The following is a 27,999-nucleotide window of genomic DNA, read 5'->3' as shown; positions in this document are numbered from 1 at the left end:
TTGCCTGCTTCGAGGCGATCCCATTTGCGCAGTTTCACTCCCGCCCTCTCCAACGGGCGATCCTCTCCTCCTGGGACAAATCGCCGCAGTCTCTGGATCATCCCTTCCATCTATCGCCTCCGGTGAGGTCATCTCTCCGCTGGTGGTTACAGTCCCCTCTTCTGGGCAGGTCTTTTCTGCCACTCAACTGGTTGGTGGTTACAACCGATGCCAGTCTCTTGGGCTGGGGAGGCGTGTTTCCTCCCCGATCCGTCCAGGGCATTTGGTCTCCATTGGAGTCCAAACTCTCGATCAATGTCCTGGAGCTGAGAGCGGCCCTTCTGTCTCTACGACACTGGACTCATCTGTTGAAGGGTCATCCAGTTCGTGTACAATCGGACAACGCCACGGCTGTGGCGTACATAAACCACCAGGGGGGCACTCGCAGCGCTGCTGCAATGAGGGAGGTCTCCAGCATTCTCCGTTGGGCGGAAGCCCACGTCCCGGCCCTATCGGCAATTTTTATTCCAGGGGTGGACAATTGGGCGGCGGACTTCCTCAGTCGCACCACTGTCGACCCCGGCGAGTGGTCTCTTCACCCGGAGGTATTCGAGGCCATTTGCCTTCGATGGGGCATACCGGACGTGGACCTCATGGCCTCAAGATTCAATCACAAGGTCCCCGCCTATCTGTCCAGGGCCAGGGGTCCGGGAGCTTGCGGAGCCGACGCCCTCGTTCTTCCTTGGCGAGGCTTCACGCGCCCATACATATTCCCTCCCATCCCTCTCCTGCCCAAGGTTCTTCGGAAGATCGCGGCGGAAGGCGTCTCGGTGATTCTGGTCGCTCCGGACTGGCCCCGCCGGTCTTGGTATGCCGACCTCATGCTGCTCCTGGCAGACGCGCCCTGGCCGCTGCCCACCAGGGAAGATCTTCTCTCTCAGGGACCGATCTTCCACCCGCGTTTAGGGTCCCTACGTTTGACGGCGTGGTTGTTGAGACCACCGTCCTGACGCGTAGGGGTTTTTCTGCGGACGTCGTCCGCACCATGATCCGCGCCCGTAAGCCGTCCTCTTCTAGGATCTATTATAGGACCTGGAGGGCCTTTTTGGGGTTCTGTGCCGATCTGGGGATTCCTCCGCTCCGCTTTTCTCTCCCCACCGTTTTGTCCTTCCTGCAGAGCGGACTGGCCCAAGGTCTAGGCCTGAGTTCTTTGAAGGGTCAGGTGTCTGCGCTGTCCATTTTGTTTCAGCGCCCACTGGCCCCCCTTGGTCCTGTCAAGACCTTCCTTCAGGGCGTGGCTCACGCGGTTCCCCCGTACCGCCCTCCGGTACCGCCCTGGGACCTGAACCTGGTTCTCTCAGCGCTCCAGGCTTCTCCTTTCGAGCCTCTGCGGACGGTTTCCTTGCGACTTCTGTCCTCCAAGGTTATTTTCCTTGTAGCCGTCACCTCTCTTCGGAGGGTGTCCGAATTGGCGGCACTTTCCTGTCTGGAACCTTTCCTAGTGTTCCACCAGGACAAGGTGGTTCTTCGTCCGGTCCCTTCCTTCCTTCCTAAGGTGGTCTCCGCCTTTCATCTGAACGAGGACATCGTTCTCCCCTCTTTGTGTCCTTCCCCTTCCCACCCGCGGGAGAGGAAGCTTCATCGCCTGGACGTTGTCAGGGCGCTCAAGGTTTACCTGGAGGTAACCAGCTCTTTCAGGCGTACTGACTCGCTCTTTGTGGTTCCGGAGGGGTCGCGCAGAGGGATGGCGGCATCCAAAGTTGCTATCGCCCGTTTTGTCAAGATGGCTGTTACTGAGGCTTATCTCGCCAAGGGCAAGGTTCCGCCCCTTGGTGTTACCGCTCACTCCACTAGAGCGGTTGGGGCTTCCTGGGCTCAGAGGAATCGGGCTTCTACGGAGCAGATTTGCAAGGCGGCCACTTGGTCCTCCTTGCACACCTTCACCAAGTTCTACAGGGTGCATACTCATGCGTCGGCTGACGCCGCTTTAGGCCGTCTGGTGTTGCAGGCGGCAGTTGATTGATGCCTCTGGTGTTGGTCTAGTTTGTTCTGGTCCCTCCCTTCTGGGACTGCTCTGGAACGTCCCATGGTTTCCTGTGTCCCCCAAGGAATATGGGCGAGAAAAGGAGACTTTTGTATTACTTACCAGTAAAGTCTCTTTCTCGCTCTTCCTTGGGGGACACAGCACCCGCCCTTCATTTGGGTTACAGTTGTGGTTCCGGCTTGGTTGCCCCCGTTGGGGCTAGACAGTTCTTTTTTCCGGTTGGTGGTTATTTTTCACTACTTGGACACGCAACTGGCAGTCTCTTCTCCAGGCTGAAGGGTATAGCTGATGGAGGAGGGGCTTACAGCTTTCACTTAGTGTCACGCCTCCTAGGGAGCAGAGCTATACCCATGGTTTCCTGTGTCCCCCAAGGAAGAGCGAGAAAGAGACTTTACTGGTAAGTAATACAAAAGTCTCCTTTTATTTTTTTCACTATTGATTTCTCCTGTAACTGAGGCTGACATAGTAACCCCAGTTACAGTGGAAATACACCCCAGAGAGGATGTACAGCAGTATACTGCGCTGTATAGCCTCAGTGCAGGGCTGATAGTGGTCTATGGAAGACCCGACAGCTCCTGCACTCCCGGGACAGAAAGCGCTGTGTATACAGCGATCTAGAAGGCAGGGACACCCAGTAACTGTCCCTGCCTTCTCCCTGGGGTGCCCTACTGTCACTGACAGCAGGGGCCGCTCGGCAGCTACACAATTAGCGTGCAGCTGCGATCTCTGAATGGACGTTTCAGAACGTCCATTCAGAGATAAATGGACCGCCCAAGGACGTTTATAGTCAATGGGTGGTCGAGAAGTGGTCAACTGCATAGCAACTATTTGTTGTCTTACTAGGAGACAATTTTTCACCAGAATTGTGGCACAATTTTGGTGCAAAATGTCATGTCTTTAGCAGTGCCCCCTTTGCCTAGCGCCAATAATTTCTCTAACCCTAGATATGACAAATTAGGTCCCATTTTGGTGCAATGTATACCAAAATGTAGGGATACACTAATTGGCAAACATGGGAAAGTGACTGTAAATTATGATATATTATGGGCATTTTTTTTTATGTGGGAGGGATGATCATGGGCTAGCCATCATTTACCACTAATCAGGCCCCAATATCTTTGACAGTAACCCCTCTGTTGTCTGCTCTCCTGTCATGCGTGGTCACTTCTCCATTTACCACTACAAGAATGCTGTAAATAGCCAAGCCAGAGCTTGGCAATCTTCAAAACTCCAATAGCGGTGAATTGAGGAGGCCGTGCATGTGTGGCTGCTCTCTGTCCACTTTGGGGACCTGCTTCTATCTGACATTAATGACAAATCCTAGTAATATGCAATCGATGTCCCAGATGGGAATATCCCTTTAACGGTGACAGCTGAGACTAGATGTGCTGTGAACCCCAGATTGTGCTGCGCCTCACCCACGCGAATAGTTGAAGAGGTGCAAGTCCTGAGCCTCAGAAACCACAAATCACTTTCCTCCAAACATCACGGAATTTTTTTGTATTTTTTTTAATTTCTTGTGACAAACACTAGTAACTTACATTCCATGGGGAGAAAAAATTCCAGCGTAAACAATGACCTCAAGCGATACTGGACGCGTCGAGCTTTAAATAGACAATAACGTACTGTGCGTACGGCAAGGGCAGCACGCAATTCACACATCTAGCAACGTTGCTTAAAGAGACAGAGGCATTTCTTCAGCCCCACATGGAGACGTTGTGGTGGAAAGCACATGGAAGGTTAATGAATCCAGTAATGGGGTTGGATCCTGAACCGCGGCCACATAAACACTGCCCAGGGTGCAAATCAAACTACAAGTCATCACATTTCTTCTTCATTTTAGGGCTCAGCAAAAAAAATAAAAATTAAACTGATTTCACCACAAAAGCCATTAAAAAAAATCCTAACATAATGACTGTCTCTGCCACACATGAGGCTATGACCTATTCATGAAATGTTTCAGAGAAAAAAAAAAATTAATTAAAAATCTGATTTTGTACTTTGAAATTTTCTGGGGACAAACAAATTGTAAAAAAACAAAGGCGGCAGCGTTTATAAAAGAGCGGTCATGTGATCGCCTCAGGCCGTACTGTTCACCGTTTGTCCCAGCGCACTGGAGGTTGTCAGGAGGGGTTCACTTTCCATTTCTGGTTTCCCACACCTGCACAGAAAGAAAACCTATAAATGATCAGTGCACACAAGAGATCGGGCCAAAGAAACCTCCCACTTGTCTTATTGGGGACCACAGCGTCACAAAACCCTCTCCCCCTCCCCCAAAATAAGAGGAGAAGCCTCTTCCCGATGCAATCTCAGCTGCCTGCTGGACACAACCTGCGCAGTCTCCTCTATGTATATCATGAAAGAACCCACAAAGCAATGGTGGTAAGGGCAACTTACACTGACATTGGTCCGTTCACCGGTCGCGGCACCTCTGCATTCTGCTGGTCAATTTCAGATAACAATTTCAAGATATTCAAAGCAGCCTGAAAGGCATAGAGGAGAGAAGGTTATCTTGAAGGGTGACAGACAAGGTGGTAAAGCTCCGTACAGTATTAGAATGTATTGGCTCAGAAGAGCCAAAGTTATTGCTTTGCGAAGTATCGTGAGACTTTGCGCAATAACTTCATCAATTTATTTGTAAAATAAAATATCCCGAACTCACGTTCGGTTCCAAGGTACCGGTTCCAAGGTATAAAATATCCCGAACTCACGTTCGGTTCCAGGAACTGTTTTTTTACAGTACAAATTAATTTCTGAAGTTATTGCGCAAAGTCTCACGAGACTTCGCGAAGCAATAACTTTGGCTCATTGGGGCAAATACATTCTAATACTGTACGGAGCTACTTTAATGCGACTGAGTTGCAGTACATTTCTGGGGCATTACACAGTGTGCCAATTCTGGTGCACTGCAGCTCCTTCAAACACCTGATCAGCAGGGGTGCCAGGAGTCAGCACCTCACCGATCTGATAACCATGACCTATTCTAAAGTAGTGGAATATCCCTTTAACTCTAAAAGGGAAAGGGAAGTAGTGAGAGCAATTTACCCTAGGGGGCCAAGTATGGAGGTCAAAGCAGTTTACCCTAGAGAGGCCAAAGGAGGAGGAGATGAGAGCGGTTCACCTAAGAAGGGCCAAGGGTGGAGCAATTCACCCTGGTTGGACAAAGGAGCAGGCAGGAGTATTTAACCCTGGTGGGATGAGTGTGTACGCAGAAGCAGTTAACCCTAGAGGAATGACTGGGAAAGTGGTTGGCCCTGTTGGGGCGAAAGAGGGTTATGATATTTGGTTGAAACCTATATATCATCACAATTATACTTTTAGCTGATTAATTAGTAAACAAAAATAAGCCAAAAAGGGCATCTCAGCAGATTTGTATCTGGCTGACCTGTTGCATGTGCGCTTAGCAGCTGAAGGCATCTGCGTTGGTGCCATGTTCAAGTTTTAATATATGCAAATGAGCCTCTAGGAGCAATTGGGGCTTTGCTGTTCCACCTAGCGGCTCTGCAACTGCTGTGCTCTCTGTACTTTGACATCAAATTGGAGAGCTGAGCCTCTACATGTAATGGCAATGGCCATGTTGTTCCTAGAGGCTCATTTGCATATAGTAAAACTAAATTTTTCTCAGTGTTGCAGACACATATGAACATGGGACTAACACAGGTGCCTTCAGCTGCCAAGCGCACGTGTAACATGTCAGCCAGTTTCATAGGTACAAAACTGCTGACAGAAGCCCTTTAAGATGATTGGATAGACGTTAAAGCCCATACTCTTATGTAAAGATGTACTATAAATTCTGTGACTGTAATCATGAAAGTGGGGTCTTCTGTTCTATCTGGAACAGGGCATCATATCTACTAATCAACTTTAATTGTTGCCCATTGAGAAGAATTTCAAATCAAGGAGAGGAGAAAGTTAACCCTCTTCAGATCACTATCCACCGATTTCCAGTTGCATACGACCTCTCCAGGCACAGTCTTACCATGTCGTGACACGACTCCACGTCTTTCCCCACACCATGGCTTATTAGTGGTGGTTGAAAGGAGCAGTTTATAAGAGACACAAACTCATTTTTGTTATTCTTCGGGAAATCTTTATATTCAACCTGGAAAAGAGAGAATATTAGAAGAATACAAACTGAAGTCGGACATAAGGAGGACAGGTCAGTGTATTTAAAGGGTATTCCCAACTCAGCTTGCCACTAGGATATAATAGTATATGAGTGACTTCTTGAGCCCCATTCAGCATTTTTTCTCCACATGGGAACTTCTGGCCACCCGCTGTACAGAGACCTGTAGCAGGATTCATGCATGTCAATGCACCGCAGAGTATCACTGTACAGGGAGACACTATGGAGTGGTCTCAGCACTGGTGCAGTAATCTGTTGGGGCCTAGCAGTCAGATAGCCACCAATCAACAAGTGACTGTAAATCCCAGCAAAAGCAGTAAATCCCATGTGATGGCAGCTGATGCTTCAATACCAACTGGAACCAACTTATTTAAAGGGGTATCCCATTTTAAACATTCCCATCGTATTCCACCTCTGGGACCCAAATCTATACTTAGAATGGAGCCCGCAAACTACCGGAGGACGCATTGCGCATGCACAGCTGCCCTCCATTAATTTCTATGGGACTGCTGAATGTAGCCGAGTGGGGTGCTTAGCTATTTTCAGAAGTCCCACTGAAATGAATGTGAATCTCACTGCGCAAGTGCGGCCACAACATTCTCTTCTATGGGGCTTACGGAAATACCGATTTTCGGCAGTCTCATAGAAATTAATGGAGGGTGGCAGCACAAGTGCGAAGCACCCTCCCTCCGGCACTTTGGGGTAACAGTGCGGGTCCCAGAGGTACAGTGGATATCAAAAGTCTACACACCCCTGTTAAAATGTCAGGTTTCTGTGCTGTTAAAAAAAAAAAAAAACACAAGAAAGAAATCCTTTCAGAACTTTTTCCACCTTTAATGTGACCTATAAACTGTACCACTCAATTGAAAAACTGAAATCTTTTAGGTGGAGGGAACAAAAAAAGAAAACCTAAAATAATGTGATTGCGTAAGTGTGCACACCCTTATAACTGGGGATGTAGCTGTGTTCAGAATTGGGCAATCACATTCAAAATCCTGTTAAATAGGAGTCAGCATACACCGGCCATCATTTAAAGTGCCTCTGATTAACCCCAAATAAAGTTCAGCTGCTCTAGTTGATCTTTCCTGAAATTTTCTCAGTCGCATCCCACAGCAAAAGCCATGGTCCACAGAGAGCTTCCAAAGCATCAGATGGATCTCATTGTTAAAAGGTATCAGTCAGGAGAAGGGTACAAAAGAATTTCCAAGGCATTAGATATACCAAGGAACACAGTGAAGACATCAAGTGGAGAAAATATGGCACAACAGTGACATTACCAAGACCTGGACGTCCCTCCAAAATTTATGAAAAGACGAGAAGAAAACTGGTCTGGGAGGCTACCAAGAGGCCTAGAGCAACTTTAATGTTGCAGGAAGCTGCAGGAATATCTGGCAAGTACTGGCTGTGTGGTACATGTGACAACAATCTCCCGTATTCTTCATAAGTCTTGGCTATGGGGTAGAGTGGCATGACGAAAGCCTTTTCTTACGAAGAAAAACATCCAAGCCAGGCTACATTTTGCAAAAACACATCTGAACTCTCCCAAAAGCATGTGGGAAAAGGTGTTATGGTCTGATGAAACCAAGGTTGAACTTTTTGGTTCCAAAAGATATGTTTGGTGCAAGAACAACACTTCACATCACCAAAAGAACACCATACCCACAGTGAAGCATGGTGGTGGCAGCATCATGCTTTGGGGCTGTTTTTCTTCAGTTGGAACTGGGGCCTTAGTTAAGCTAAGGGAATTATGAACAGTTCAAAATACCAGTCAATATTGGCACAAAACCTTCAGGCTTCTGCTAGAAAGCTGAACATGAAGAGGAACTTCATCTTTCAGCATGACAACGACCCAAAGAATACATCCAAATTAACAAAGGAATGGCTTCACCAGAGAAGATTAAAGTTTTGGAATGGCCCAGCCAGAGCCCAAACCTGAATCCGCTTGAAAATCTGTGGGGTGATCTGAAGAGGGCTGTGCACAGGAGATGCCCTCACAATCTGACAGATTTGGAATGTTTTTGCAGAGTGGGCAAATCTTGCCAAGTCAAAATGTGCCATGCTGATAGACTCATACCCAAAAAGACTGATTGCTGTAATAAAATCAAAAGGTGCTTCAACAAAGTATTAGTTACGCAACCATATTTTATTTTTATATATTTTTTCTTACCTCTACCTAACAGATTTCAGTTTGTTTTTCAATTGAGTTGTACAGTTTATAGGTCACATTAAAGGTGGAAAAGGTTCAGAAATTATTTATCTTCATCTAATTTTTTTTACATCACAGAAAACTTTAACAGGGGTGTGTAGACTTTTTATATCCACTGTAGAATCGCACCAGACAGACATTGGGGCATACCCTAGCTATATGCCCCCAATATCCAAGTTGTGCCAACCCCTTTAAGCATTCAGAGTAAATATTCAGGGGGACATTTATTAAGACCATCTTTTTCCACACTGGTTTAAAGTACCCTTTGCACTGCTGGAGGAAGCATGAAAGTTATGTAGGGGCACAGGACTTTTACATAAGTTTGGCGCTTCGCCCCAGCTGGTCTTGCAACAGACTTAACTTTACACCGGCCTTCTTGCTGGTGTAGAATTAAGCCAATTCTCTATGCCAAAAACCATTGTGGAAAATGATAAATGAGCTGGGCCTTCCCGGTTCCCTGTCTATGCCACCCCTCCCTTTCTTGCCACTTTAGAAAAGTGGCAAGTTTTGCAGCACATAAGCTATGCGCCAAGACTTGCAACACCTTTATGCCACTTTTGGCATGATAAGTGTCCCCCTCAGTATCTACCACAGGGATGGGATAGGAGCAGGGGTGAGGTTGCAAGCAGTTACCTGGATCCCTTGTACACTGGACAGGTATTTCAGCTGCTCGGAGGGCCGGGTCAGCGGGCCGTGCAGTACATGTGCAGTTGTGTTGTTGTTATTCTTCAAGATGGTGTCTGCAGTGGGGGAGGTGCCAGCATAAAGCAGCTCTCGTGCAATCATGGCCGTCACAGTTGCGATAGCTGGGTTAGGAGTCACCCTGCTAAACTCTTTGGTGTGAAGTCCCTGATTGGCTCCCACAGCTTGCGCTACTTCAGGAACCATAGGCAGGATTCCAGCCGGCAGTTGCTGATGACTGTGATATGGCATCCGAAACTCATCATCTTTATTATCTGCACGAAAACAGTCAGTTGTCATATCCACAGGGGGGTAGTTACTAATACACTGACTCCACACAACACAAGGCCAGCCCTTTGTGCCATCATGTAAAGGGGCCAGCCCTTATAAAATACATACTAATTGGTAGAGATTTATCTCAGCGCATGCACAAGTCCAAGCATGCTTCACAGATAACCAGGGCTGAAGGGAACTTTGTAATGGAAATGTTAATTTCTCATTCTGTAGCAGTGTGTGGTCGAGGCAGCCACATGACATCACTGAGGATCAGTTACCATCATTGTGCACCATGGAGCCGAAGTCATTTCTGGGGCTTTCGGGAAACATCTGAGTCTCAGAGAAACTTTGAATCTCTAAACACTCTCCTACATATCAGATAATAGTCAGCCTGTGTGCATGTGATCTCTGGTAAAGTAAGGGGGATAGCCACCAGCCAGCTGCTTTCTAATGTGAATGTCCATCTTTAGAAATGCCAGGTGGGCTGGGAGGTTCTTTATGTGCAGAAACCAGTGATCAACCACAGAATAGGGGATAACTATTAGATTGGTGGGGGTTCTATAATTGGGGGCCCCACTAATCATGGGAACAGGGACACAGTACGACTCAAAGCCCACTGAAAAGAATAGAGCAGAAGGTCGGACATGTGAACTGCCGCTCCATTCAACTCAATGGGAGTTTCGGAAACAGCCGAGTGCTGTCTCCGGAACTCCCGTAGAGATGAATAAAGTAGCTGTGTGCATGCTAGACCTGGCAATCTATTAATTTTAGGATCTGGGAGATAAAAGGTCCTCACTCATGATCGGTGGCAGCCCCAGTGGAAGGAGACCATCAATCTAATAGTTCCCTCTATAACTTGTAACAATTGCAATATCCCTTTAAAGAGAACCTGTCATGAAATCCGCAGCATATTAAGGCACCTTCACACACAAATTTTCTGCTACTGAAAACGAATCTCCTTCATCCGAAAGGGGCTTGCAGAAATCCATGTGTACCGCCAACACCCCAGTCCAGAATGTTTCTGCAACAAAATCTGTTGCGTGCTAAGGAAACCTTATAAAGCAGGAGAAGCTGAACAGACCGATATATAAATTATGTGAAAGAAATTCGGCAAAATGTGTAATTTATACATTAAAATCTCTGCTTTTCTGAGTTCAATTGTACATGGGGCTGTCTTATTAGTGATTGATAGCATTCCTTGTGTAAGTGTGTATACAGAGATAGCTCTATAGTCGGTCACTGATAGTTGTACACGAGTTATCAGTGATTGATCGAATTCCATGTGTGTATGCATAGATAGCTGATGTATAAATTAAAAATTTTACTGAATATCTTTCAACAAAACTATACATTAATCTGCTCAGCTCCTCCTGCTCTATAACATGCTGCCTGTAAATCACACTGCATTTCCCTGGCACCCTGAGGACTGTAGGAGTAGTAGTTTTACATCTGCAGGTCACTAAGTCACATTTACAAAACTTACTGTTAGCGGTGTCGTCCCCAGTGCCAGGCTCATAGAATGTCACCTTCCTCCCATCTCCTGGTTTCTTCACAGGTGTCTAAAAGGCAGATGGACACCCCAATGAGCTCAAGTGAGCAGATACAGGGCAGCAAAGACTACTCCGGCCACTAATATTACTGACATAGAAATCAATTGAGATGCATTATCACACGGATGCAGAATACATTGTACAGCATGGGGGACACTTACTTTCTCCTCAGTTTTCAAAGCTGGTTTGGGAGGAGCAGGAGGGATTTTGAAACCAAGAAGTTCCAACATATTTTCAGCGGCATTTCGTTTGGCCACTTTCTTATTTGCCCCCAGTCCCTCAGCGGTCAGGTTCCCAACCTTAACCTGCAGAGATCAGAAATAGTATCTGAGGTGAGAGAGTCAGAGAAAGAAAGGAAAGAGGTGATATGCCCACAGCGGAAACTGCACCTGCATGACAAACTCCCGGCGCCGGGGAAGGCCTCGCTCCGTCACCAGGCAGTATTCTGGCTCCTTGTCTTTCTTAGCTTGTTGTATCTGAGCCAGTCTGCTGATGGGGTTCATGCCCTGGCCGTACTCAGGGCTGGTGGGGAGCTGTGAGGACAAGACAAAACAGATGAACCTCAGTGCTGGGGGGGGGGGGGGGGGGGGGGGGGGGGGGAACTTCTGCAGTGCCCTCTTCCATCAGCTTCACATTGGTAAATGTATGACCCCTGATCTAAGAACACACCACACAGTGAGGGGGATGTGTAACATGAGGGGCCCCAATACCTGCACTGTTCCTCACCTTTACAATGGACTTTGTTTTCTTTTTGATGCGAGGTTTCATCTTCTCCACAGTAGGCAGCGGTGGCAGCTTCTTCAGTTCTTCCAGAACGGCAATGGCGGCATTTTTCTTGGACACTTTCTTACTCTTCCCTTCTCCTTCTCCCATAAACTCCCCGACCGACACTTTAGTGATGAAGCTCTTCATGTGTGGAGGACCCGACTCCTTGGTTACCTGCAGAAGTGTCAGGGACATCACATGGTGAGCAACAGAGGATGCTGGGAAATATCCCACATAATAAAGCAACCGGCCAGCATCAGAGACTGTCCATAAGCCATGTTCTGATATCACTCTGTCCTCTGCGGTTATATGCAGTGAGGTCTCAGCTGGTGAAGTGTCAGGGTTCTCCTGCAACCCACTTCTCAGGCGAGCGGTGAGGGAAAAAAAATCACATCACAGGCTGCAGCCCCCAAATCCAGTTCTCCTCACCTCAAAATTCACAGGAAGGTTCCTTTTAAGTGAAATTTCAAACACCTGGCTGATCTCAGATTTATTCAGATTTTCTTCATCAGTATTTCCATTAACCTAGGAATTAAAGAAAAAAAAGAAAAAAATCATGTAGAGAAAGTGAATACAATGCGCTTACTAATGTATTGTGATTGTCCATATTGCCTCCTTTGGTGGCTGGATTCATATTTCCATACACTGCCCGTTACCATGGTTATGCCCATCCTGCCAACTATCAGTGGTGGTCGTGCTTGCACACTATAGCAAAAACAGTTGGCCTATTTGGTGGTTGGGACCATGGAAGCTAACATAGGCCAGTGCTTTTTCCTATAGTGTGCAAGCACGGCCACTGAGGCTGGATTACAGGGTGGTTGTAACCATGGAAACGAGCAGTGTATAATGTGATAGAAAAATGAATCCAGCCAGCAATGGAAGCAATATGGATAACAACAATACATTAGTAAGTGCCTTGTAGTAACTTCCTCTACATAATAAATGCCATTTGCTGATGTGACAACCCCTTTAAACACACATCAATCTTCGTTACAAGGAATTGCTCGCCCTAAACTGACACCTATCCCCCATATGAGGGGACATTGGCTTTAAACACACCCACCCTGCTTACAAGCGGCGCTGGGCCTATACACACCTGTCTGATGGTACCACTAGCGTTGTCTACTATAGGTAGTCATAAGTGGACTTAGTGCACACAGACCCACTGATGATTTCCATGTGACTGCAGCTGCTTTCTAATCTTACTATAAGCTCACCTTCACAAGGTCAGTATTTAGCTTTAGGCAAAACCAAGAGTGGAACCTACAGAGAAATAGTCTAATGGAAAGATGTGTGCCGCCCTCTGTGTTTTGGACCCACTCCTGACATTGGTTTGCAAATACTGATGATTTAAACTGACCATATGAAAGAACAGGAAAACAGTGCGTTACCATGAGGAGATCACCCCTAGTGCATGCCTGTGACCTCCGCCAGCTTACCACGTGTCTACAAATTCAACTTCATCATGATATGCAATAAACATGAATTAAGTGCAGGGCACTACCTCTGCAGTCAGGTACTGCAGTGCAACAATCTGGTCTATCCCCAAATCACACACACTAACGGAGCGTGTAATGTCACCAACTACAGATAGAAGGTCCAAAGTGTCAACGGTGGACAGACCCCACACTCCAGATTTTAGTGCTCCCCCATCCTTTCCCCACAATACCTGGGGTTTATTGGGGAGGGGTTCATGTTGGAGGCTCTTCAGGGCTTTCGCTGCTGCATCATGCTTGGCTGCCTGACGTGTCCGGCCTTTACCATGAAACTGTTGGCCACCTATAGACAACTCAACCTGGTAGAGGATGGGGGTGACTGGGAATGGGTAGAAGTACCTGCAGAACCAGGAGACTTTGATAAGTAATGAGACAGATTCTCACCACCCAGTCCCAAATAGCAGCATTGTGTACGCACCGTGGGGGGTAGCCGCCGCTGCCTCGGGGCATGTTGTAGTTGTAGGAGGAGCGGATACCTGTGTAAGGGTCCAAGGGCTTGTAGATTGGTTTCCGTCCCAGCTTCATACATAGTGCATTCAGTTCCACAGTGGGAGTTATACTGTCTGTGAAACAAAGTAATTTGTAACCAAAATTATCTTAACTCCACCATCAGTAACCCCCAAAGTTGAGCCTGACACCTACCATTATCACATATGTCCACACACATTCAGGCTTCACATATCAAGTACAGACCCAATTTCTATAGGGAAGGAGTCAGCAGTGTGAAAGTTACAGGGCAGGAGGGTCTCTGCCTCTGAGGTGACAAAGTTACATTAAGGGTTCTTTCACACGAGCGGATCCCACGCATGAAAGAGCCAAGCCCCACTCCGGACAGCAGAGACACGGAGCAGTAACATGACTGATAATGCTCTTTGCCTCTCTGTGACCTTTTTACTACAAAATCACAGTGACAACTTTATCTCAATGTGATTTTGTAGTCAAAGATCACAGAGAGGCACGGAGCATTATCAATCATGTTAATGCTCCGTGTCTCTGCTGTCCGGAACGGGGCTTGGCTCTTTTTCACGCAGCAGATTACCTGCACGGCGTCCGCTCGTGTGAAAGAGCTCTAAGGGTAGTGGCAATGAGTCTCGCTCTCAAAGGGGAAAGCAGAGTGACAATTACAGGCCTGGGCCCGTGGGTCTCCGATGGGAAAAAACAGTGACCATTACAGAGTCTCTGAGGGGACAGAAGTGACCATTACAGGCCAAGGTAGGCGAGGCTCTAACTCCGAGGGGACAGCAGAGTCTCTCCCTCTGAGTAAACATCCAACTGGTTACACCTCTCCATCAAGTGTTCTCGATACAACTTAAAAAGGGTGTTGCTGCAGACTTCCCAACAGGACAAAATATCCATATGTGGCGTGAAAAGACCAGGATTATGAGTGTTAGCTCCTATGATAAGTCAATTGCACATTACTGGTAAGCAGGTGCCACTGATGACCACCACTAGATATTTGGACGATTATCTACATCCTTCCAAGAACTCCACTTCACTTCCAAGAACTACATTCTGACAATTTCTAATAGATTTATGAAAACTGCTGATAAGGGTACAGCTACATGGCGCAACCGCAGAAGCATCGCAGTGTAGCAGTGATCCCATAGAAATTAATGGGGTCATATGTGTGCCGTGACCCCTGAATTGCAATTTTTTTTTAATCTGCTGGATTTTTTTTGCGATTCAGGGGTCACAGTATACATGTGACTTGCGCTGCAGTCCTATTCATTATTACCACTACACTGCAATGCCCCTGTGATCAAGGCCGCGACCAGCGTAGATATACCCTTAACCAGTCAGTTTCATTTTTGAAATACAAAAAGATAAAATTAATAGAGTAATAGGATTGACTCTGGAGAAAGAGCTTGGGTATAGATGGGGGTTCTATTGGGTGTCCTGACTATGGGCAGCATCATTCCAACCATGATTGGGAAGGGAGACCACTGAATAAATGAATTACATTCTATAGGGGTTTAGTTTCATGGTCGTCACTCCTAATGCCCCTTTCACATGGGCGAGTATTCCGCGCGGGTGCAATGCGTGAGTTGAACGCATTGCACCCGCACTGAATCCTGACCCATTCATTTCTATGGGGCTGTGCACACGAGCGGTGATTTTCACGCATCACTTGTGCGTTGCGTGAAAATCGCAGCATGCTCTATATTTTGCGTTTTTCTTGCAACGCAGGCCCCATAGAAGTGAATGGGGCCGCGTGAAAATCGCAAGCATCCGCAAGCAAGTGCGGATGCGGTGCGATTTTCACGCATGGTTGCTAGGTGACGATCGGGCTGGGGACCCGATCTGTATTATTTTCCCTTATAACATGGTTATAAGGGAAAATAATAGCATTCTGAATACAGAATGCATAGTACAATAGGGGTGGAGGGGTAAAAAAATTAACTCACCGAGTCCACTTGATCGCGTAGTTGCGGATCTCTGTCTTCTTCTGTAATGTTGAGCTGCCGGCTAAGGACCTGAGGTGACATCACATCACATGATCCAATCCCATGGTCCCTCACCATGGTGATGAACCATGTGATTGGACCATGTGATGAGCACAGTGACGTCATCAAAGGTCCTATTCCTGTGCACAGCAAAGAAGAAGACAGAAGAGAAGACGGGCTGCGCTAGCAAGTGGATTAAGGTGAGTTAAATAATTATTATTTTTTTAACCCCTCCAGCCTTATTGTACTATGCATTCTGTATTAAGAATGCTATTATTTTCCCTTATAACCATGTTATAAGGGAAAATAATACAATCTACAGAACACCTAACCCAAACTTGGGTACCAAAACATGTCGATTTTTCTCACGCGTGTGCAAAACGCATTACAATGTTTTGCACTCGTGCGGAAAAATTGCGCATTTTCCCGCAACGCACCCGCATCTTATTCGGGCAAAAAACATGACGCCGTGTGAAAGAGGCCTAAGAGTATCCGACATGTATTTACACCTGCACTAACATCAGCCACACCCCAATAAAGACCCGAACCCCTGCTCCTTTCACAATGATATACGTTGTGCCTCACAATAAATACATGATTAATAGAAGAAAACAGAATCCAGAGCAGCAGCTCACCCCTCGTACACCCAACCGGTGACAGAGCACTGCTCATGTGATGCCAGGGATGTGCTTGCCTGGAAAGCTCACAATTTATAAGCCCCCAGCAGTATACACTGCGTGCAGAATTATTAGGCAAATGAGTATTTTGACCACATCATCCTCTTTATGCATGTTGTCTTACTCCAAGCTGTATAGGCTCGAAAGCCTACTACCAATTAAGCATATTAGGTGATGTGCATCTCTGTAATGAGAAGGGGTGTGGTCTAATGACATCAACACCCTATATTAGGTGTGCATAATTATTAGGCAACTACCTTTCCTTTGGCAAAATGGGTCAAAAGAAGGACTTGACAGGCTCAGAAAAGTCAAAAATAGTGAGATATCTTGCAGAGGGATGCAGCACTCTTAAAATTGCAAAGCTTCTGAAGCGTGATCATCGAACAATCAAGCGTTTCATTCAAAATAGTCAACAGGGTCGCAAGAAGCGTGTGGAAAAACCAAGGCGCAAAATAACTGCCCATGAACTGAGAAAAGTCAAGCGTGCAGCTGCCAAGATGCCACTTGCCACCAGTTTGGCCATATTTCAGAGCTGCAACATCACTGGAGTGCCCAAAAGCACAAGGTGTGCAATACTCAGAGACATGGCCAAGGTAAGAAAGGCTGAAAGACGACCACCACTGAACAAGACACACAAGCTGAAACGTCAAGACTGGGCCAAGAAATATCTCAAGACTGATTTTTCTATGGTTTTATGGACTGATGAAATGAGAGTGAGTCTTGATGGGCCAGATGGATGGGCCCGTAGCTGGATTGGTAAAGGGCAGAGAGCTCCAGTCCGACTCAGACGCCAGCAAGGTGGAGGTGGAGTACTGGTTTGGGCTGGTATCATCAAAGATGAGCTTGTGGGGCCTTTTCGGGTTGAGGATGGAGTCAAGCTCAACTCCCAGTCCTACTGCCAGTTTCTGGAAGACACCTTCTTCAAGCAGTGGTACAGGAAGAAGTCTGCATCCTTCAAGAAAAACATGATTTTAATGCAGGACAATGCTCCATCACACGCGTCCAAGTACTCCACAGCGTGGCTGGCAAGAAAGGGTATAAAAGAAGAAAATCTAATGACATGGCCTCCTTGTTCACCTGATCTGAACCCCATTGAGAACCTGTGGTCCATCATCAAATGTGAGATTTACAAGGAGGGAAAACAGTACACCTCTCTGAACAGTGTCTGGGAGGCTGTGGTTGCTGCTGCACGCATTGTTGATGGTGAACAGATCAAAACACTGACAGAATCCATGGATGGCAGGCTTTTGAGTGTCCTTGCAAAGAAAGGTGGCTATATTGGTCACTGATTTGTTTTTGTTTTGTTTTTGAATGTCAGAAATGTATATTTGTGAATGTTGAGATGTTATATTGGTTTCACTGGTAAAAATAAATAATTGAAATGGGTATATATTTGTTTTTCGTTAAGTTGCCTAATAATTATGCACAGTAATAGTCACCTGCACACACAGATATCCCCCTAAAATAGCTAAAACTAAAAACAAACTAAAAACTACTTCCAAAAATATTCAGCTTTGATATTAATGAGTTTTTTGGGTTCATTGAGAACATGGTTGTTGTTCAATAATAAAATTAATCCTCAAAAATACAACTTGCCTAATAATTCTGCACTCCCTGTAAAAAAAATAAAAAATAATCCAAATTGTCAATCCTACTCAGAGCTGCAGGTTTCGGGTGTGATGGGTCCTGGTCACACCAAGTTTAAATTTCCAGGGTAAAGTAAAAACCGCACTTATATATTATACACCAAAGTTACCCATCCCCCCCCCCCCTCACAACATTATAAAATGGGCGGGCTTTCACACTGTAGATGCCATAGATGCACAATGGAGGGAGCGAATTTTGGGCATCTTATATGGGCATGCTCATATATCCAAAAGTTTTGGAAAGTCATCACTGATTTTCTATCTAACCTACTGAATCTTCTTGTTCCTATGGAACCCACTGTATGCTTATTTGGCATTCTTAATGAAGCCACCTATTCACACTACACTAGGACCTTCCTACGGGAAGTCTTGTTTCTGGCACGGAAAGCCATCGCAATCCGGTAGATAGGAGACAGAAGTCCCACTATGAACCAGTGGAAGATATTGGTAAATACTATAATCCCATATAAATATATAGTCTAAGTTCTTGGGGTCTGGGGATCATGGTGCTCCTCTACACAGACTTTGTATTCATCCCAAATGATGACTAATGCCATCGCCTCAGTATCTAGATAGGCTTCTCTACGAGTGACTCACATATGATCTGTGCCCTTTACGACTGGATATGGTGTATACCTACACTGCTCAAAAGAATAAAGGGAACACTTAAACAACACAATGTAACTCCAAGTCAATCACACTTCTGTGAAATCAAACTGTCCACTTAGGAAGCAATACTGAGTGACAATCAATTTCACATGCTGTTGTGCAAATGGGATAGACAACAGGTGGAAATTATAGGCAATTAGCAAGACACCCCCAATAAAGGAGTGGTTCTGCAGGTGGTGATCACAGACCACTTCTCAGTTCCTATGCTCCCTGGCTGAGGTCACTTTTGAATGCTGGTGGTGCTTTCACTCTAGTGGTAGCATGAGACGGAGTCTACAACCCACTCAAGTGGCTCAGGTACTGCAGCTTATCCAGGATGGCACATCAATGCGAGCTGTGGCAAGAAGGTTTGCTGTGTCTGTCAGCGTAGTGTCCAGAGCATGGAGGCGCTACCAGGAGACAGGCCAGTACTTTAGGAGACGTGGAGGAGGCCGTAGGAGGGCAACAACCCAGCAGCAGGACCGCTACCTCCGCCTTTGTGCAAGGAGGAACAGGAGGAGCACTGCCAGAGCCCTGCAAAATGACCTCCAGCAGGCCACAAATGTGCATGTGTCTGCTCAAACGGTCAGAAACAGACTCCATGAGGGCGATATGAGGGCCCGACGTCCACAGGTGGGGGTTGTGCTTACAGCCCAACACCGTGCAGAACGTTTGGCATTTGTCAGAGAACACCAAGATTGGCAAATTCGCCACTGGCGCCCTGTGCTCTTCACAGATGAAAGCAGGTTCACACTGAGCACATGTGACAGACGTGACAGAGTCTGGAGGTGCCGTGGAGAACGTTCTGCTGCCTGCAACATCCTCCAGCATGACCGGTTTGGCATTGGGTCATTAATGGTGTGGGGTGGCACAGCCCTCCATGTGCTCGCCAGAGGTAGCTTGACTGCCATTAGGTACCGAGATGAGATCCTCAGACCCCTTGTGAGACCATATGCTGGTGCGGTTGGCCCTGGGTTCCTCCTAATGCAAGACAATGCTAGACCTCATGTGGCTGGAGTGTGTCAGCAGTTCCTGCAAGACGAAGGCATTGATGCTATGGACTGGCCCGCCCGTTCCCCAGACATGAATCCAATTGAGCACATCTGGGACATCGTGTCTCGCTCTATCCACCAACGTCACGTTGCACCACAGACTGTCCAGGAGTTGGCAGATGCTTTAGTCCAGGTCTGGGAGGAGATCCCTCAGGAGACCGTCCGCCACCTCATCAGGCGTTGTAGGGAGGTCATACAGGCACGTGGAGGCCACACACACTACTGAGCCTCATTTTGACTTGTTTTAAGGACATTACATCAAAGTTGGATCAGCCTGTAGTGTGTTTTTCCACTTTAATTTTGAGTGTGACTCCAAATCCAGACCTCCATGGGTTGAAAAATTAGATTTCCACTTTTTTATTTTTGTGTGATTTTGTTGTCAGCACATTCAACTATGTAAAGAACAAAGTATTTCAGAAGAATATTTAATTAATTCAGATCTAGGATGTGTTATTTTTGTGTTCCCTTTATTTTTTTGAGCAGTGTATGTTATCAGGGCCTTGGTCCTGACTGGCTTTTTGTATTGCCTTGTTTGTTGCAAATGTTCATTAAAGTGAATAGAAAAAAAAAAGTAGAAACCACGCTGCTCTCAACAAATGCAAGTCGGACCACTCCAGAAGATGTCAATACTCCACAATGCAACCAATCACTGTTCAACCAGCACTTCAAATCACACTGCCACCCGCGGTTCACCCCAGCAGTGATCAGTGCAGGGTTCCCACCCAGTACATGTTTACAGGCCATGGAAGGTTATAAACTTATACCTATATTTTTTCCCCCACTGCGAGAAGGGCGGGCTGTAGGCTTAGGATATTTCGTCCCCTCCAAGGCTTTGGCGGCTGCAGCGTGCTGGGCTTTTTTAATACTTGTCCCTTCGGCCTCCCAGTACTGGTCCCCAAGAGTGAGCTGCACAGTGAACATCTGCAGAAAGAGATGAGCAAAAGTCACAAGAGGGAACATGAGAGGGAGATGTAAAAGACAGGGGAAGAGTATCAAAAGAAGCACTGCAGGCAGTCATATCACTATAGACCAGAGGAGTACTACCTGTAGAGCTCTAGGACGCCAGCATTACACCCATCAGACCCAGAAGGAACATATCTCCCATCACTGACCCTACAATAGCGTGATAAGGAGAGCGCCTGTCATCTTAAGAGTCTCATTTAAAAAGGGAACACTAGGGCTTGGCAGAAGAGGGACTGAACTTTGCTGACCTCCATCATGGTAATCTAAAAGTATGTGCCCCCATCACAACTCAATGTACTTGCCTCCTGCTTTCACTACTCTCCTCTAAACTGGGATGGGATGAAAGGATTCTTGTCTGTTTAACTAAAGGTCATTACTAAGACCAGGCCTCTGATATTGGGGAGGTGAGGGTGGTTGTCGAGGCCAGGACTCATAGTACAGGATGGATGGAGTGGAGGTCTGTGTTCTCTACAATCAGGTTACTCCATTCTGTATGTTCCAGGCTTTGTGATAATCTGCTATAAAAACCCTTCCCAAAACTGCGACACAAAGTGAGAAACTCAGTTGTCACGGCAGTATTAGGACCTAAACCATGAGCACTAACCCCAGACTCCTGCTTCCAGATCCCTGTGCTGGTCTCAGCCATGCTTCCAGTCGGTAACAAGTGCTGGCCCTGAAGACAGCAGATTCTTATACCCCATGGGTTTCTGATGGCCTACCTGTTCTATGTTCCCTCACTTTATGGCTCAGCTGTCCAAGTGACAGTGACATCTATGAGCTGTACTGCAGCCTCTAATCAGAAGGGGACACATACTTTTAGGCATCTATCTACTGGTTAGGACTTAACAGTGCCCAACCCATGAGGGGTGTCTTCACTGTCTGCAATCAGATTCTTGAAAAGAGGGGAGGGGAGTCACAGCCCAAAAGAGAAGAGCAGAGGACAAGCAGAGGAGCTGAATACCCACTTGTTTTGGGCGATCTTCTCCCACTCTCTCAAGAAGACTGTAATCCTGCCATCGTCCTAGAGGGATGACCTGGGAGTGGGAGATAAGAGGCTCCTGAGGTTACAATGTAGAGATCAGCTGCAATACACCGGCCAGGCCACTAATCACCTCAGAACCCCTAAAGCTTCTGCATATGTATTCATGCCCCACGTAGCAGCTACAACTGGCCTCTGTCATACTGTTGGGGACTGCCGAATAACGGGGATGAGGGTAAAGGGTCTCAGGTGACGTCCCTTATTAAAGTGCCAGTCCAGGCGTCTGTACCTAAAGCAGGATAGGTTAGAAACTTTATTTACAGACCAGACAACTGGACACAAGATAGCAGATCACTCCCCTTCGTGCGGCAATACTCCCTCCACCCTGGGACACAGAGTAAACAGTATGAGGTGTGTGCAGAGAGGATGCAGCCAATAAAGCCAAATAAAACACAAGGAAGAACCAGGCTAAACCTAGGAGGCAGCCCCAACAGCCGGGGTCCAGGGTAACTCCGAATCACAACCACTGTACTGCCCAAGCTCACAGTCGGGCCACACACATTTGGTTATCAAGAAAGTTTCGTAATAACCTCCATAAGAAGCCATCACAGCAAAGACTATCCAGGTCTGCCGCACTTGAACCCCAGGGTGGCCCCTTCACCCACAAAGGATTCTGCCACGTATCGCTAAGATATTTCATCATGACCAGTGGGAGAATGATTTAGCGCTGCATCCCCTCCAGTGTAGTCCTTATTCCCAGCCACCTGAGCGCTGCAGGTCAAATAATTACCAATGTCCTCAATGCTCCTCCCACAGCAGTGGCCCCTCCCCCTCCCAGTGGAGTGTATGTCTATTACAGAAATTAGGACATGCTGGGATCCTGTGCTGGGGCAGGAGGGTCATGGTGAGTAACTACCGTCAACCAACCAACCCTGCAGCAACTGTGAATCTGAAGGCTGCACAGGAGACCAGGAAAACATGGTGACACTTGAGACAACGAGGCACTCACCTTAGAATGGGCCGGACCCTGTTCACTAAGCAGCTTGTACTGAGGCTGAACCTTGTTATACCGCGCCAGCTCATTTACCAGACACATTGGGGTTTTCTCTTTGGGGTTTGCCATGTTAGGAGACACTGGAAGACACAAGAAGCAGAGGGTGAGGATGATGATGGTGGTGGGAGGAGGAGGATGGGGTGTGTGATCAGAGACCCCCAAGAGCAGAGGAATTACCTTCAGCAGCACTGCCAGATGTGACAGAGGATGGCGGTAAAGCAGAGTTGTGGTGCGGTCTCCCTGCGTGTTCAGAGGGCAGCGGGCTGGCAGTGGGAGGGTTGCTCAGACTCTGGTGGATGGGTGATTGCTGGTTCTTGTTCAGTACATGGTTCCCTGGGAGGGAGGCAGAAGGATTCTGAACTTGAGACATATTGACTTCCATCAGAGGCTCCGGGTGTTAGCGTGCAGTGCAGGGTGGAGCTGTAGGTTACTGCATACAGGACACAGAAGACAGTCAGAGGGGGCATAATCAACACCTCACAACATATTATTCTCCCCTGAAATACTCTGTGAGCTGGGACCCTGTTTAATCCACTGTAAGGCCCGATTCCCAAACCATCAGGTGAGTACAGTACAAGAGAACCACAATCAGACAGGAACGGACTATCGTAAATCACTATGATGCAGTCGGTCTGGGAGATGCGTTTCCCGTACCGAGCACAATCATGTGAATTAGGCCTAACACGAAGCCTCTGACCTTGCACAAGATCAACACATTACTCTCCTGAAATACTCCGTGCTGCTGGGGACCCTGCTCCATCCACTATGTAACCCTCAGTCTGCACACCCATCTCTTGAAATTGACCTGTTTCACACAAGCATCTGGTCTGGGTCACACACTCTGACCAGAACTCACAGCATCATAATGACTTCGGAAGCTATGAGATCCTGCCTGATTGTGGGCCTACTTTGCTGCGAGTACAGTACACCAAATATCATAAAGATGCTGTGAGCTCGGGTCAGAGGAGCAGCATTCGGTCCAGGAATTGCATCCATCACACAATGAGTGACATTTATTAAAACTTTTACACCATTATTATAGCATAAAAAAAAGTTGCAAACTATGGCACCATAATTTGAGACTTAAGCTTCTCAATACTTTATGTTTACTCTGAATTTTATTTAAATCACCAATTTTCAAAAAGGAGTGGTGACATTATCTAAACATGACTATTACAAACAGACCACGCAGGGTCCAGTGCATAAAGTAACAATGAGACTAGTTGTTATCAGCAACACGTATATAGAGCATATACAGTCATCAATAAATGAAAAGACATATGAATGCATATATAGACATCTCGCTACATGTGTCCATGGTGATGAAAACCAGCAACACTCAATGGTCTATTGCCAATTCCAATACATTCTTTGTGGCTCTAAGTCTATCTCATTGGGAATTATCTCCATTAAGCAAAACATCAACATGGGGAGTGACGGGAGGAGAGGAAGGAGGGGAGGTGGTGGGGGGAGAAACCTCATTAAAAGATGCTAATATAGATATAAATGTAAAAGGTAAGTGGACCTGACCCAAAGGAACTAAGATAGGTCTTGAGTGCTACAAGTACTCATTACTCTCCTATCAAGTCATTAAACTCCGGTGAGTCCAAAAACTGAAGTAAGGGGTCGCAACTACGCGCTAAAGATTCAGCCCTTTCTTGCTCAATTGCAATGAACTCTTCCATACGCAGTATAAATCTTAGCTCTCTTGCCCATTCAAGCAAAGTGGGTGGAGAACTGGACTGCCAATGTCTGGGGATCACCATCCTGGCAGCTGACAGGAAATGTCGCAGAACCCCTTTCTTGACCTGGGCAAGAGAGCCAGGAATCAGGGATAGAAGGGTAAGTTGTGGAGTGTTAGGGATTGTCCTGTTTGAGTACTTAGCATAGATCCTCAGTACTTTTTTAAAACAGCGATAAAAGGGACGGCGCTTAGCAGGAGGGGCTGGGAGATCAATGCCCCTCAGTATGTTCCCCGGACCAGACATGCTCGTGTAAAAACAGCCATACGAATCGCTGGGAAACCCATTCTGTTGTAGGAGAGGGGCGGCATCATGCTCGGGTCCTAAAGCTCTGTCACTGTATTATAAAGGGGGTATCCATGGTCGGAGGAGTGGCGGCTTTTGGCCTGCTCCCTAACTTTGCCAGGCCTGCAGAGGGAAAGACACTCACCAGCTCCTTCTGTGCCCCGCAGCCACTGACATGCTCCAGTTCCGCGTGCCAACATTCATTTGATGGGACATATCCCCAGTGTGTCACATAAAACCGGAGGTTGACATACTAGAGCCAGAGTGCATCAGTAACAGAGGGTGACCAAAGGAGCTGGGACCCACAAATATGCATTCCTCTGCAAGTCCGGCCGTTTCTAAGGCAAGATAGGACTAAACGCCGACCACCAGGTGGCAGGAAAACAGCAGAGTGGTCGGGTGCTCTGCTGTTTCCGCAGCAACCATTGCAGTGCAATGGAAGATACTAACACAGCGGCGCGCCAGCCCACCCTGCTTCCCTGCCACCTGGTGGTTGGCACTTAGTCCCATCTCGCCTTAGTAACACCAAGATAGGAAAACTTCTTTAAGTCAAGTCACTTTCTTAGGGCTACTTTCACAGCTGCGGCGCATTTTCCGGCAGAGAACCGCCTGCCTGAATTCTCTGGATCCGGCACTTCCGGATGCAAACAGAATGCCCGCTAACCCCATTATGTATTAAGGGGGTCCAGGGAGATCAGGCTGCATCCCTGCAAAAATGTACAGAATCGGCGTGCAGCACTTTGTGTTCCGGTGGCCAAATCACAGTGCTGCGGGTGTGAACGTAACCTTAATACACTCCGTGGTTTTATCGCTCATCATTTTCAATACCTCTGCTTTCTGTGAGTGGGAACATGTTTTGTTTAGTTCCACAGGTTGAATCCTGCTCCGACCTATTCCTGCTGAGTGTTTGTTACAAGGTATCAGTGCTGGGAAAAGCCATCAGCCTGGAATCCAGAACCGGGCTGTCTACACAGGTAGACGGCACGAGGGCTTCTACCGTTCACTGAGGGGGAGCAGAGATGCTGAAAACTAGGAGTAAAAAATTTTTAAAAAAAGGGAGTAGAATAAGGGGCACGCTATTATAGCATTTAGTATACGGGGGTTATTGGGGTACAGAAATTACAGGGGTGAGGGGGATGCACAGATGCATTAATAAGGTTAGAGGGTTATTAATAATAAATTATTAGAGGGGGGACACCAATTAGAGGGGTGGTCATGATATTATTGGGATGTACTCCTTACTGGGAAGTTATGGGGGTACACTGATATTACTGGGGTGAGGGGCTATTAGTGACCGAGTTATAGCTAGGTGTTGTACATGGGACACGGGGCTCCTCGCACAAATGTCAGGGGCCTATCTGGATGAGCGCAGCCTCGGTGTTTCCTGCAGGGCGCTGCCGGCGGGTGTGAGGTATAATCCGGCCTGCGGCCTCACCTTTTGTCGCTGTCCGTCCCGCTGTGTCCAGGCCCAGCGCTGGGAGACGCTCTCTAGTCCATACAGAGCTGGGGGGGTAGGGGGGTCGGTACCGGGAGACCGGGAAGGAGGCACGGACACGGCAAACACTAAAGAGAATGAGAAGCCGGCGGGGCTGGCGGAAGTGACGTCACCCGGCTCTTCTGCGGCGGAGGGGTGGAGCTTCTAGACTGCCGGTTAGGAGGGTAGTCCCTCCCATTCCACTGCTCCTTGCACGGTTGAGAGTGAGACTAGAACGGAGTGGGAGAGAGGAGGGGATCTCTCTGGAGTCAGTAGTGCAGCCTGTTCCATGTAGAATGGAGTGGGAGAGAGGAGGTGATCTCTCTGGAGTCAGTAGTGCAGCCTGTTCCATGTAGAATGGAGTGGGAGAGAGGAGGTGCCCCCTCTGGAGTCAGTAGTGCAGCCTGTTCCATGTAGAATGGAGTGGGTGAGAGGAGGTGCTCTCTCTGAAGTCAGTAGTGCAGCCTGTTCCATGTAGAATGGAGTGGGTGAGAGGAGGTGCCCCCTCTGGAGTCAGTAGTGCAGCCTGTTCCATGTAGAATGGGGTTGGTGAGAGGAGGTGATCTCTCTGGAGTCAGTAGTGCAGCATGTTCTATGTAGAATGGAGTGGGTGAGAGGCGGCGCTCTCTCTGGAGTCAGTAGTGCAGCCTGTCCCATGTAGAATGGAGTGGGTGAGAGGAGGTGCCCCCTCTGGAGTCAGTAGTGCAGCCTGTTCCATGTAGAATGGAGTGGGTGAGAGAAGGTGCCCCCCCTGGAGTCAGTAGTGCAGCCTGTTCCATGTAGAATGGAGTGGGTGAGAGGAGGTGCCCCCCCTGGAGTCAGTAGTGCAGCCTGTTCCATGTAGAATGGAGTGGGTGAGAGGAGGTGCCCCCTCTGGAGTCAGTAGTGCAGCCTGTTCCATGTAGAATGGAGTGGGTGAGAGGAGGTGCCCCCCCTGGAGTCAGTAGTGCAGCCTATTCCATGTAGAATGGAGTGGGTGAGAGGAGGTGCCCCCTCTGGAGTCAGTAGTGCAGCCTGTTCCATGTAGAATGGAGTGGGTGAGAGGAGGTGCCCCCTCTGGAGTCAGTAGTGCAGCCTGTTCCATGTAGAATGGAGTGGGTGAGAGGAGGTGCCCCCCCTGGAGTCAGTAGTGCAGCCTGTTCCATGTAGAATGGAGTGGGTGAGAGGAGGTGCCCCCTCTGGAGTCAGTAGTGCAGCCTGTTCCATGTAGAATGGGGTTGGTGAGAGGAGGTGATCTCTCTGGAGTCAGTAGTGCAGCATGTTCTATGTAGAATGGAGTGGGTGAGAGGCGGCGCTCTCTCTGGAGTCAGTAGTGCAGCCTGTCCCATGTAGAATGGAGTGGGTGAGAGGAGGTGCCCCCTCTGGAGTCAGTAGTGCAGCCTGTTCCATGTAGAATGGAGTGGGTGAGAGAAGGTGCCCCCCCTGGAGTCAGTAGTGCAGCCTGTTCCATGTAGAATGGAGTGGGTGAGAGGAGGTGCCCCCCCTGGAGTCAGTAGTGCAGCCTGTTCCATGTAGAATGGAGTGGGTGAGAGGAGGTGCCCCCTCTGGAGTCAGTAGTGCAGCCTGTTCCATGTAGAATGGAGTGGGTGAGAGGAGGTGCCCCCCCTGGAGTCAGTAGTGCAGCCTATTCCATGTAGAATGGAGTGGGTGAGAGGAGGTGCCCCCTCTGGAGTCAGTAGTGCAGCCTGTCCCATGTAAAGGGAGGCACTCTCCTTTTATCTCCACGTGCCCTAATACCAACCCCTGACCCCAATACTATATATCTGTACACAAAGCAGGTATCATACAGTCTAGTAGATGGCGTGTATAGATGTATATACAGCCGTGTACTGATATGTGAGGTACAAACCAGATGTAATGTTTACTTCATGCCACACATACACTACTCACAGAAAGTTAGGGATATTTGTGG

General features: G+C 47.6%; 1 protein-coding gene across 2 annotated transcripts; it reads right to left on the bottom strand.

Annotated features, from left to right (window-relative positions):
* Nucleotides 1-3,523: 3,523 nt before the first annotated feature.
* Nucleotides 3,524-26,230, bottom strand: STAU1 (staufen double-stranded RNA binding protein 1). Of its 2 annotated transcripts, XM_040435820.1 has the most exons (16): nucleotides 26,049-26,229; nucleotides 22,764-23,016; nucleotides 22,542-22,666; nucleotides 21,519-21,587; nucleotides 20,355-20,511; nucleotides 13,542-13,686; nucleotides 13,297-13,462; nucleotides 12,057-12,152; nucleotides 11,589-11,801; nucleotides 11,252-11,395; nucleotides 11,024-11,167; nucleotides 10,796-10,871; nucleotides 8,989-9,311; nucleotides 6,003-6,125; nucleotides 4,421-4,506; nucleotides 3,524-4,184 (listed from the first exon to the last, which is right to left on the bottom strand). In XM_040435820.1, the coding sequence occupies exons 2-16, from the start codon at nucleotides 22,966-22,968 to the stop codon at nucleotides 4,103-4,105; spliced, it is 2,154 nt and encodes a 717-aa protein (XP_040291754.1). In that variant the 5' UTR covers nucleotides 22,969-23,016; nucleotides 26,049-26,229; the 3' UTR covers nucleotides 3,524-4,102. The 2 variants fall into 2 exon arrangements, with proteins under 2 accessions (XP_040291754.1, XP_040291755.1); XM_040435821.1 differs by lacking the exon at nucleotides 21,519-21,587 and having other exon boundaries at nucleotides 26,049-26,230.
* Nucleotides 26,231-27,999: the final 1,769 nt, after the last annotated feature.

This window comes from Bufo bufo, chromosome 6 (assembly GCF_905171765.1).
Source record: "Bufo bufo chromosome 6, aBufBuf1.1, whole genome shotgun sequence".
Lineage (NCBI taxonomy): Eukaryota > Metazoa > Chordata > Amphibia > Anura > Bufonidae > Bufo > Bufo bufo.
The sequence above is the reverse complement of the archived record's forward strand: the minus strand, read 5'-3'. Positions and strand labels throughout refer to the sequence as shown.